This window comes from Struthio camelus, chromosome 20, assembly GCF_040807025.1.
Source record: "Struthio camelus isolate bStrCam1 chromosome 20, bStrCam1.hap1, whole genome shotgun sequence".
Classification (NCBI taxonomy): Eukaryota; Metazoa; Chordata; class Aves; order Struthioniformes; family Struthionidae; genus Struthio; species Struthio camelus.
In genome coordinates this window covers 3,539,539-3,551,574 of record NC_090961.1, presented here as the reverse complement: position 1 = coordinate 3,551,574, position 12,036 = coordinate 3,539,539, and the positions used below count along the sequence as shown (strand labels likewise).

At 51.5% G+C, this 12,036-nt stretch overlaps 1 protein-coding gene across 7 annotated transcripts in view; it reads right to left on the bottom strand.

Annotated features, from left to right (window-relative positions):
- The window catches only part of GPSM1 (G protein signaling modulator 1), a 92,635-nt gene that overhangs the window by 65,838 nt on the left and 14,761 nt on the right, over positions 1-12,036 (bottom strand). The window contains exon 1 of one of the 7 annotated variants that reach the window (XM_068914470.1): positions 10,218-10,899. The exons of 5 other annotated variants lie outside the window; for them this stretch is intronic. Coding sequence is in view for 1 of the 2 variants with exons in the window: in XM_009665714.2 (XP_009664009.2) it covers positions 1,262-1,371 (110 nt within the window). In the remaining variant the exon portion in view is untranslated. Of the gene's footprint in view, positions 1-1,261; positions 7,029-10,217; positions 10,900-12,036 lie in introns of those variants that run through there. One more of the 7 variants, XM_009665714.2, reaches the window with a different exon arrangement.

Below are 12,036 nucleotides of genomic sequence, written 5' to 3'. Positions count from 1 at the left end.
GGGTTTCCCCCACTCAATCAGAGCAACATGACCCAACTAAGGTTTGTGCCAGTGCTTAAAAGCGCCTTTTTCTTTATGGCGTTATGGAAAAATCTATATGTGCCATAAGTTTAATCTGCAAGCCCATAAATCAAAGCGTGGCAGGATTCCCAGAAGCAGGCTGGGCCACCACCTCGCAGCAATGCCGTTTGCGTGCAAGGTTAGAATTACACTGTTTCGCTAATCCCAGGAGAACAGATCCACTGTCTAGCACTGTCTGCAGCGGGTGTCTGCTGGCTCCGTGGAAAACCCTGGAGCTCCAGCATCCTGCAAGCTGGTTTCACTCCTCCTTCCAGAGGATCGTGTAAGCTTTGTCCTCCACCACACTTTCCAGAATTTTTAGCACTTCTGTCCTAGTTTAGCTCCATGGGTAACACCTACTCAGTAAATGCCTGGCACCACTGCACTGAACTTCTGTATTACGTGTGCAAGTGCTTGGAGACAAACGCGCCCTCACCCTGGCACGCAGCACCACACGAGGCTTCGCTCCGACCCCGTGATATTAGCAGAATTCAACCACAGTGCAAACAACCAGCCGATGGCAGAACCTCACCCACAGCCATGCCTGCTAGGTTAGGTACAGAACGTGTTTTCCTTTGGAAAGGGTGTCCTCTTTCCAAATCAAGCTCCTTAAGGCCACGTCCTCCACACTAACTTCTGATTCCTATTCCACCCCCCCTGTTTCTTTCTCCTCCTCCTCACCTTCTCTGCTGCCACACTCCCCCACGGCAGATATTTGTTACCATGCATGTTGAAAGGATGAAGCCAAAGGTTTAATCTATCATTTATTACTGCCCAATGGAAGCGCCCAGGTAAGATGACAGAAGGATCAGGAACAGATAGCAGAGACCTCTCCACAGAGCTGTTTTAGGTTAGCCCCTCGTTCGCCACCTCACAGGGCATCGCAAGAGCTCTGCACAGAAACGCAGGCTGCCGTGCAGCGCTGAAGGGATTCACGGCTCCCCCCTTCCCTTTAGCTGGTGAAAGCAGGAGAGAGGCTGCAGCATCAGGGTGACACGCATGCCCACATCGCGGCAGTTCATTTTGTACCGGCTCCTGAATAACGCACATCTCCAGAAGACCTCGGCTCCTGCACGGAGACTTCTTCATCAAACAGCGAAAGCAAGCCACGGAGCAAAAGCAGCCTGCGCCCAGAACGGCGCTCCAGGAGCCTGGCCAGCAGCAACAGCGAGGACGACACCATGACAAGACAGCTCCTTACCTTAACTCGTAAGGGTGGTGGGCTGTGGAAGCTGGCGATACGCAGGAAAGACACCACTTCCATACGGATTTTGCATGCTGGAGAAGCCTGTCCGTTTTAATCCAGGGCATTGTGGAGTGGCTGCATTTGCACTGCACAAACAGCCTCTGCAAGACCCTTTCAGGAGCAGTTACACCCTGCACAACACACACAGCTTTACTGCTTTTTTTTTTTAATTTTTTTTATTCTAATCACATGTTATGAGCTGTTACTTCTCTCCTGTATGCGTGTGTGTATATGTACATTTGTGTCTCCTCTCTGCGTGCCACACTAGCCTCAGGCAACCAGCTCTGGGAGAGAGCTGACAGCCTCAACAGATGACTCAGTCCTCATTTGGAGCCAGGTCCGCGCAGCATCTCCTTCCTCCCTTCCCAACACCGCTATCGCAGCGGCCACCCCGTCCCTGGGCAGGCGAGTCTGCCCTCTGCGCGCAGGGGCGAGAAGCCACTGGGCAGGGCTGCGTTCAACCTAGAAGGACTCCCTGAAATTGCACCGACTACAGCCCCATCCAGGGTCCTTCAGAAACGGGGGCAGCTGAACACCAGTCGCACAACATCCTTGGCCAGGCAGCAGGACAGAGGTCCCTGCGCGCAGCCCCGGTGCTCCTCCCGCAGCCTCAGAGCTGCCCTCGCTGCTGCTCTCTGCAAAAGGCTCAGACTGGGTGGCACAACTGACAGCAGATTTTTGCCAAAAACAACTGGTGCCAGAGAATCATTTATTGAAGGAAATATACGTTCTGCAACATGAGTTTTCATGCTCTTCCAGAACAGCAGAGAAAAACATCAGTATCTCCAAGCATTTCAATGTTAACTCTTTATAGACACCTGGACATGCTTGCAATGTCCTGTATTGGATGGGATCGCCTCACAGTTCCTGCAGTATTTCCTGGCACACTTTCACCGCTTGCGCTCCCCACAGCGCACGTAAAAGGAATCAGCGCAGGTAACATGAGGACCTACCTTTCTCTTGGGCCTTAACCCAGGAAAGCACCAAACCGCAGACTGCAACCAGCCCGCTATTCGCATGCTTGCTGTTCCCTGGCCTGGAGCCCTGATGGAAGCGGCTGATACTCGAGCCGGCTGGGGGCTGCAGCCTTGAAATTCTGCGTGTGTTAGGGAAACTCGAATATTTTAGGATTTAGATCCCTGCAGGGACTCGGATATTCAGCAGAAATCGCAAGCCAGGAAATGCCTTGAGGCACACGTGGAGTCTCATGCAATCAGGACATTCATCTGTGTTTATGCAGCTAAGTCCCTTCTCGCTCGCCATGAGATGTTGGCCCGTGGGTTTCCTAACCAAGCTACTCCCCTCCAAAATCAGAAGGGCTTATTTGCCAGAAAGGAAAGAGAAATGGTCTGCTTATGATGCTAGATATTTTCATTTTGGTCATTGGTGGTTTATGTTCCCGTCTTCGTGCCGCAGAGAGCTCGGCCAATAAACAAGTTGGATCCGACGGCCTCCGTTTTGCAGCAAGATCAGTCCCCACTGCCATTTTCTCAGTACAAGTCTCTGCAGAAGAGAACTGCTAAAAAGGGCCGTTTTCTGATGCAATGTCAGCAGTGATATGATAGCTAGGCGAGCTTTACAGGAGCACAGCTCGAGCAGCACAGTGATGGGACCTTCCCCAAGGCACTGGCAGCCAGCGCCTGGCCCAAATGCTTCCTGCCGGGGAGGAAGGAGTGGGACAGGCATTTTGTCCCTCTCCATCTTTCACTATAGCCAAGACAACCGCCCAGCCAGGGCGCCGGAACAAGGGAATTCAGTTCTCACATACTGACTTTGGACATAGCCAGCAACACGGATTTATAGCTGTGAGCGTGCGGGGACCGTGCCTGGTACCCATGCCCATGGGAGGGGAAGAAAGCAAGGGGGGGATATACAGGGACAGAAACACAAAAGTTTCATTAGGACTGCTGGACACAGTCTGACCCTGTGTTGCACTCTCTGGCCATCTAACTCCAGAAATAATTTAGGTCAGAGCCTACCCTCAGTCTTCTCCAAATCCTGGCCTCAGCACAGCAGCCACGGCAAAGCGGCTGCTGATACGCTGAGGAGTCAACGGGCAAAACCCGAGATTTAACTCGCCACCTGGTAACTTCCTTCAACAACCCTTCTCTCCCTCCCCTGTTAAGGGGAACTACCGTAGCATGGTGTAATGCAAGTGCTGCAACTGCACTGTGCAGGTCCTCAAAACACAAAGCCAACTGCACAGGAAGGTCTTCCCTTCAATTCACGACTTCCTTCCAACTCCGCGTTAACCTCACCGTGACGAGGGTAAGGCGGCGCTGAACGATGGCCAGGAGGCCCAGCGTTGCCACCCACGTACTCCTTCACCCTCAGGCTATACAATTTCTCCCCCTTGAGAACAGGAACAGTATTTCCCAGAAAGGCTGCAACAAAACACTAATATTTAGCAAGCGCTCTGAAACCCTGGAACAGATACAGCCCTTCCAGGATCCCCTCGGTCTGGCACGGCAGCGTGGGGCCACCAGGCAGCCCGGTAATGCAAACTGTGACTAACAGCAATTAGCAAACAGCCCTAGAGGGATGGATGTTAATTGGCGCTTCCCAGCTCTCCTCCGCAGGGCAGGAACGCGCCCGGCCGACGGAGCCCGTGAAGAGCCACCTCGGCTCTGCAGCGGGGATCACAGAGGAGAAGTTCGCCCCAGAGCTCTTCTGCACTCGAGCAGCCCGGAGAGCACAGGAAATCGTAGCAGCGAGCACTGAAGCGCTGGAGAAGTTACCGTCGCAGCCAAACCCAGCACGCTGCGCCGAACCCACCCTCGGGAGAGGCAGCCAGAGCAATACCTGCCCGACAGCAGGCACGGGCCAGCGGTCCGCGCGGTCGCGGGAGCCTAGAGGAAGCCATGGACACGAACCACCTCACAGAGTAACCTGGTACAGCAAAACCCTCCGTTTTACCTGCAAACATCCACAGCTCGGCGCAGCTTTTCTTAACCGACGCGTGGAGGACCCCCGCAGGGAGCACTCGCCCACCCGAGCCGAGCGCGGGAACGCAACGACACTACTGGCGCTGCCGCCACCCTTGCAAGCCCCGCTCGCTGGTGCCACGGCGCTGTTTGCTGCGGTCCCACAGCCCAAGTCGTCCCTTCGCGACCCGGATGCAGCAGAGCGAGGCAAGTAACTCGCCGCAGGTCTCCCCCCGGCCGCCGGGACAGGGGCTCCAAGAGGAGGAGGCTTCGCTCGCGCCCGAGCGCGGGAAGCGAGCGTCGTCGCTCAGCGCAGCACGCGGTCGGAGCCGCTTCCCGGGAGCGCGGCGGAGCCTCAGAGCAAACCGCACAGACATCAACCGATGGGGCCAGGTTTCATCCATACATTTTTTAAAGACGCTTCCAAGACACAACATCTGCTCCTAGGTGGAGCCAGGGCTCAGCACGAAATGGCTGCTGCACTGAGTTGTTACACATACCAGTATGAACATAAGTGTTTCCCCCTATTTTAAATCCATTTTCTTAAACTTTCTCCTGCAGCACCTGAAGCTAAAACGTCCCAAACTTCTACAGAAGAGCCACAAAACAAACCTGGCTGCTGCAGAGGATGCAAACGGCAACAGCAGAACATGAATGGAGACAAGGCAAGGAGGTTTTTGGAATTCCTTCACTTTAGCAGCCACACAGAGCTACTGACTCATGACAGAAGATTAAGCTTCTTTAAAAATATCATTTGTAATCTCGGAGTCAGAAGGGAAAGGCCTGTGGTCCCAGTGCTGTCATCTCTGGGCAAAATCCTCCCAGTGAAGGAAAACAAGGAATAGCAAAAAGATTCAAGTTATTCATTTCCATCCTGAAGGTGGTGATCAGAGAGTAGCGCTGTCTTCCAAATAATTCTTTCAGGGTTTTTGTTACTGCTACAAAGTTTGGGGCGTCATAGAGGGCTCTTTTTATTGCTCCCACTGAAATAAGGAAGAGCACCTGGATACTGAGGATCCGCCTCAGCAAAAGCTTGCTCCCTCTTTCCCAGGACTGTGATGAGCACGAGGCACCGCAGGACCAGGCTGTCACATTGGTCCTGGGGTACGGCCACCCAGCCCGGGCCTCAGAGGTTCAGCCCTAGGAAGGGCTCACATCTGCCCCACTCCTTGGGGCAAGCAGAGGTCCCAGCTATTGCCGGGCCTTTCCCAGCCCTGGCTTTTCATCTGGGGAGATGTCGTTAAGCACAGGGTTGCTCTGCAACTTGCCTGTTTAATACTGCCCTTGAAACCGCATTGTAACAATAATTTTTCCACTTCCTTCCCTAACCAGTTGCATAACTTGGCTGTGCATTGTTCGAGGAGCTGCCGCGCTCCCCGCCGGGGTGGCTGCACGGCCCCGCGCCCCAGGGCCCCCTTCCACTTCTGCATACCAGGGACTAACACCAGCTGAGGGGCTGGGGCGGGGTTATTTTTCTGACTGTAGTTTTTTCGCATTCTGCTGACTTACTGTGTTAAAGAACAGATAGACGTGACTTAAAATGCAGGTAGCCTTCCAACAAGATGATGTCTCCTTTCTTCAGCTTTCAGTAGGGAAAAGAATCCCATTTGCACCAGTTGAATCTAAGCCAGTTAGCAAATCAGATCTGTCAAATAAGATTTAATTAAAAGTACCTTAAAGGACAGAAAACCTCAGTCAATGGAAAGCTTTCCTACTGGCAATACATAAATAGTCTAGGCCCTGGGCTCCGCAGCCCCACTTTGCGGTCAGGCTCCGCAGCCCAAACGCCCAGAGGCGGGAGGTATTTTTGTTTCCTGGCTTTGCTCGGCATTCGGTTTGGGTATTTTTTTGGTATCAGGGAAGTGGTTTGACTTATGGAAGCAGGGCTGGCTGATCAAAGTGAGACACGAGGCAGGCCAGGAAGTGGGGCAGAAAACAAGGTATACTCGGGTAGCAATTCTGAGATAAATTTACTCTTAAAACAAAATAGCACCAAGGGTTAAATAAAATGCATCCCTCCACTTCAGGAAACTTGCTGCTGCCAGCTTCTTGCTGCAGAAAACTTGGCAGAGTTCAGCCTTGCTCTAAGAGCAGATTTGAGTGCAAGTTTGGGCATCACCTGAAGTGCAAACACACAAACCAAACAGCAAAACCACCAGCTACAACAGGGCCAAAAAAAAAAAAAACCTAGAGTTTATGTTCTCTGGTGACTGAAGGCCAGATCTGCCAGAGAGGAGGCAAGACAGCACAGAGTAAAAAGCAGGGCTGGAACATGAGAGCACGCGACAGCGAGGTTCGAGACGTACCCCGCGTTCCTCCGGGAGAGCGCGTGGCTGCTTCGGGGCTGAGCAACAGCACGCTCGGAAAGCTGTGCCCCGGGGCAACGCTACAACACCGGGGACACTGCACGTTAGGACTGAAAACGTCATCGGGTGAGTAGAGCCCAAGACAGATCCGGACCTGCTGGCCAGCGAGCAGACACCAAGCAAGCGAGAAACACGGGACAAGCTGGGAAGTCACAGGCTGCGCAGGGAGCCCAGGGCCAGGACAAGGCAGGGTCCCCTCGGACCCCGCTCGAGGAGGCACAGTGCCACACCAGGGCTGCTCGAGGGCCAGAGAAGGGCCCCGGACACCCAAGTAGGGCCAGAGAAGCAGCAAGATGGGACACTCATCACCGACCCGGAGAAGGGGAGCACAAACTGAGCGTGCAGCCAATTCTCGTCCCTCCACCCAGGCATTTCCAGTGTCCCATCACTTCCAAGGCCCTGCTGTTGTCACCAGCGTGGTCCCGGTTCAGCTGCAGACCGCAGAAGAATTTTGAAATCACTCTAAAACAAATCAGTTTCTCAGTCTTCGTAAAGGGTTTTCGTTCTTTGGTGCAAGAGGCACTGCTCTCTAATTCCCTTTAAAAATAAAAGGGAACAGAACCCTAATTAGTTGCATCTACCAGGACAGCAGAAATTAATTACATGCAAGACGACTCTCTTGTGGCACAAGCCAGCACCAGGCAGCAAGGCTGCAACAGGACCTGGCCCAGCAGGAGCCAGGCTGGGGTCGCTCGGCAGAGGCAGCCAAACCGCAGCTTCTGGGCACCGGCACCCAACCGCGACCCAGTGGGAAGCAGCTCCTTGTTGCCACCACAAACTCTGAGCACACAAAACCCTCCTCTGTCCATAAGCCTGTCCCAGCCAGGTTCCCACCAATCTCCTGATTTTAGGAGCCCTTTCCAGACTGTGTCCTTTCTCCTTTGTCAGCCGTGAGCTCTTTCAGATACTACCTTCCCCAGAGAGAAGGTACCTAGAGGTTAATGCAACAGCAGACCAGCTAGCAAAAGGCACCAAGTTCCCTTTCTCACCTGTTTGGCCCGAATCCCTTGCACCACCTGAAGTATTTCAGGATAAAGAATCCAGAGGGACAGCTCTCACCCTGGGGGCTGAGACACCGAGCAGGATGTCGGCCCTACCTTGAGTTACTTAAGGACAAACCAGCTAAGCCAGCACAGGGGAAAAAAAAAGTTTATCATATTAATTTGACTTACATGCACACAAACATGCAAGTCAAATCAACTCCCAAGACAATAATTGTTTGCATTGCAGCAGCACCTAGAGGTCAGAAGCAAGATGAAGATCGCACTGTGTATGGCACAGGTATAAGAGAAACCCCATGCCCAAAACACACACCAGGAGAAGGGAAAGAGCTGCTCTCCCCATGTCCCGCAAGGTGAGACACTGAAGAACTCAGTGGGATGCCTGAGGTCCTGGGGAAACATGTAATAAAGCCAGAAACTGATTTCCAGTCCAAAGCTGAAACAGCAAGGGTCCCCTCGCCCCACTGCCCGAGCGTTCTGCTTGGCTTGCCTTGGGGATGACCACATTACTCACAAATGTCGAAACTACGAGCGAGTTATTCAAAGTGTCCCAAAACAGATGTCAACAAAACCAATCCTGCATGCTAAGCTATCATATAATTTTGCTTAGGCCACCTATTATGCAGCACAGCTATTTTTGAAATGTTTGTCCTGTTTTTCACATCCTTCTGCCTAAAGGAAACTGATTGGGTAGGCCTACAGAATAAACGTTTCTTTCTTTTTAATTAAAAAACCTCGAAAATATTTCCAAATGTAATAATCCAGCAAGTACTATCCATGGGGTAAAAAGAGGCAAAAAAAGGGTCATTTCCAGCTTTCTAGTGGCCTGAAACACCACGTTTTCCCTGTGCTGCTTCAACCAGCTCAGACTTGGCAAAGCTGCTTCTCCAGGACAAACCACGTTCAATCACACCTCTCGTAATGCTGCCGTTTTTAGCAGGAAAATCCTTACCTGGAGAAAAGAAGGGAAGAGCTGTGGCAATTTGGAGCATCAGAATAGGGGGACAGTGCCAAAGACAAACAGCAGGTAAAACAGCCTGCAAACTTGAACACATTCAACTTGGAAAAACACTGCATTTTCTGCCGAGGTCCTGCTTACACAACAGCTTTCACCTGCACTGGCTCCTCATGTTTTCATAAGGCAGAGACCCACGAGCATCTGCTTCCCACCTACCCACCCAGCCCTCCCGCGGGATCGGCGCCCAGGCAGCCGCGTGAGCTCCCGGCTCGGCTGCCTCGCACCCGGCGAAGCCTCGCTGCTCGCCGACGCGCACGCTGCCTGCCTGGCGGCGGAGCAGCCTCGGGCACTTGGCAGCATGGCTGCAGCAGCCTAGACATCCTCTGAGCGCATTAACCAGCTGCATACTCAGCCAGCTGCTCGGATGAGCTGTTGAGCTTCTCCTGAGCCGGGTAGCTGCAGCACAGCAATCAAAGCAGCTAGCATAAAGCTATTGCCAGAGTCTGCAATAGCTGTCTTCACAGTAGACCAGAGGTACTTCTGGAAATTCAGAGGATTCCCATCACCTGAGCCTCTCCCCAGTTCTACAGAACAAAGTAATCCGGCTCTTCCTCCAGCATCCTTCCGCGAGCCACCAGCTCTCCTACCTTCAGGCTCAGCAGATTTGCAGACGCAAAGCCCTTTGTGACCATAGTGCTGTGCAAATCCAGCCCAAGTCAATACAGAGCCAGTAATTATCAGCAGAAGGCTTATACACTCGGCTATTTCAGTGAAATTCCTAATGAACAACGAGAACTAGCTCTGCTGCTGGCGCTAATTTTCATCTCTGCGGGTAGGCAGATACAAAATATTTATCTTCTTTCTAAGAGGGTGTATTTAATTGTATCTTAAAAGAAAGCAATACTGCCACACACATGACATCCTTTTTCTCTTGAATAAAGGAAACAACACTGATTTCAATGTACTGCAAAGTCCCTTCTTTTTAAGTTTTTCAAGTTTACTTTACAAGTACTCATATCTGGAAAAGGATCAGGCTATTTCATGGTGAGCCATGGAGCTAAATCAATGTGAGCCATTCCAGGGGCATGACCACCACGGTGGTGATGACACAGCTATAAAACATTTCTTCCCATCTTGCCTTGCAAACACAAGTTTATCCCGTCTTGACCCACATGTTCAGTTACATCCTCTCTCACTGCCTTCTGCATCAGAAGGCCAACAATTCTTGCATCTCAGTTTGCCATCGGAGGATGAAAAAGTTGCCTTCTCTAGAAAAACCCATGGTGCTCCGAGAGAGAGCACGCTGTAATTACCTGACACACATTCAGGTCAGGTACCTGCTGTAGAGACATTAGTGAGCAAGACAGAGACTGCTTATGCCACAATCAGGAGAAGTTAGTAAACATTACCAAAGCCAACAGATCTATTGAAAACATGTAGCCCTGCCAGAGAAGGCAACACAAGGAAAGAGAAACAGAGGCCCAGGAAGGAGGCCAAGGGACAGAAGGAACAAGACGTGCTCTCAGTTGAGTTTTCATGGCTGAGTTACGTGCTCCTGGTCTGATTGCAGCATTATCTAACATCCTTTCTGTGTGGGATCAATCAATCAGATGTGTGGTATCAAGGCAGCCCTGTGATGCTTTTCTCAGAACATACCCATACCTCCTCGCTCCCAGGCTTGGAGATCTCCAGAACTGCCTTTTAAAAGCAAAGGGCCAAATCCAGCAGAGGTCTCTGGACAACGGTGGACTTATCCGCAGTGCAAGTTGGATGCAAACACACTCGTAGGAACCGTGGCCCAGGGCAATTGTTTGATGGGCTTGGTGCTGGCCTCCCAGGTCGAACAGCTGGCATGAAAGGATGAGAGAGACTGTGCTGTGTGGCAGCGGAAAAGAGAGCGGCACCTGCTGCGAGCAGGTATTGCACAGGTCTTGCAGCCCAGACTATCAAACCAAAGTCCTCAGAGGTTACACACAGCTAAATTGGATGCATTTAAATTAGTACCAGATCAAAAACCCCATGGAAGGAAAGAACATACACACAGCTCCACCTGCCAACGCAGGCTCACGCGATAGCTGCTCAGTTTGAGTTTGTGGATGCGATCACAGAGCTTGTTGTTTCCAGCGAGCCCGGCTAGAGAGCCCAAGCTCAACACCAGGCGCTGGCAGTCCTGGAGACAGTCCCGACGGCCCAGACGCTTCCAAAGCCCCGTACCTCCAGCCCGTCTCCCCCGGACCAATGGCTGTGCCATACCAAAAGCAATGAAATAAATGGCAGCAGCAAGGTTAGAAAGAGCTGCGTAGAAACTTTTGCAAAAACGCATACCACAAACTGTTGCTATAGCAGAGTTGCTCCTGACTTAGGTGTCTGTAAAATAAAAGAGTTTGGCGAAGTCAGCGCACAGATTGTCTGCTGGGAGCGTAACAACAGCACAGATGCCTCTGTTTAGGGTGGGTTTGGATATACGGAAATACCAAGGCATATAGTAAATCGAACAAACACTTTCACTTCACTTCCTTCCGCTCCATCCTCTTCCTTGAGGTAATTTATCTCCCCTCCCTCCCCAGATAAGAGGTCCAGGGCTCCCTGCCCACCCAGCAGGCCACACAGCTCCTTTCTGCAGTCCTCACCCCCCAATCACTGCAACAAACCACACCAAGGAAGACTCTTGATTTCACTGCTGGTCATGATGGACTTTGTCACCTGAATGGTCAGAAGTACCTGAGCTTCTGCCTATCGCCCCAGCTGGGCCTGCAGCCTGGCATTTATAGTCATTTACTTCAAGCTGGAGGTTTCTACATGGGGATACAAGTGAAGTTCAAGGAGAAACTAAGTTATAGCTCCAGTGGACAGTGCTGTAAAGACAGGCTCCATTTTCACATACTTTCAAGGCCTGCAGAGCAAGTCTGAAAAACACCACGGGGAATTTCAGCTGCACGCTCCCTGCCAGGCTCGGCAGCGGGACGTTTACCCTTTCTCTTCTATTCTGCCTCCACTTAGCTGCTGTTAGCAGGGTTCACTGTGCTGCATGGGCACGTGTTAGAGGTATAAAGCCCCCCTCCTAGGATTTGTTTTACAAAAAGGACCAAAGTTTATTCCTCAAAAAGTTTTGAGGGGAAAAAGAGGAAAAAAAAAAAGGATTAAATCTGCTTAAAAGCCAGGGAATTTCTCTGCAGCTCTACCAGGGTAGCCAGACTAATGGTTTTAACTGTGCGTTCTCTCTTTGTTTTCCCAGGAGTTGCTATACAGTATGACAACAACAAGAAACACCTGCTGTCCTAATGAACCAATACTCATTAAAACTAGACAACCCACTAGCTGCTGTTCCTAGATTATTGCAAAGCACGCAAACAGAATTGATGAAAAGCTACTGTACTGCAGACAGTTCAGATATTCCCCCCTCTTTTACTCCAGACACTGCATTGCCCCCACATCTGACTACTAGAAGAAAAATAAAACTCAACAAGGACGAGCAGTGTAA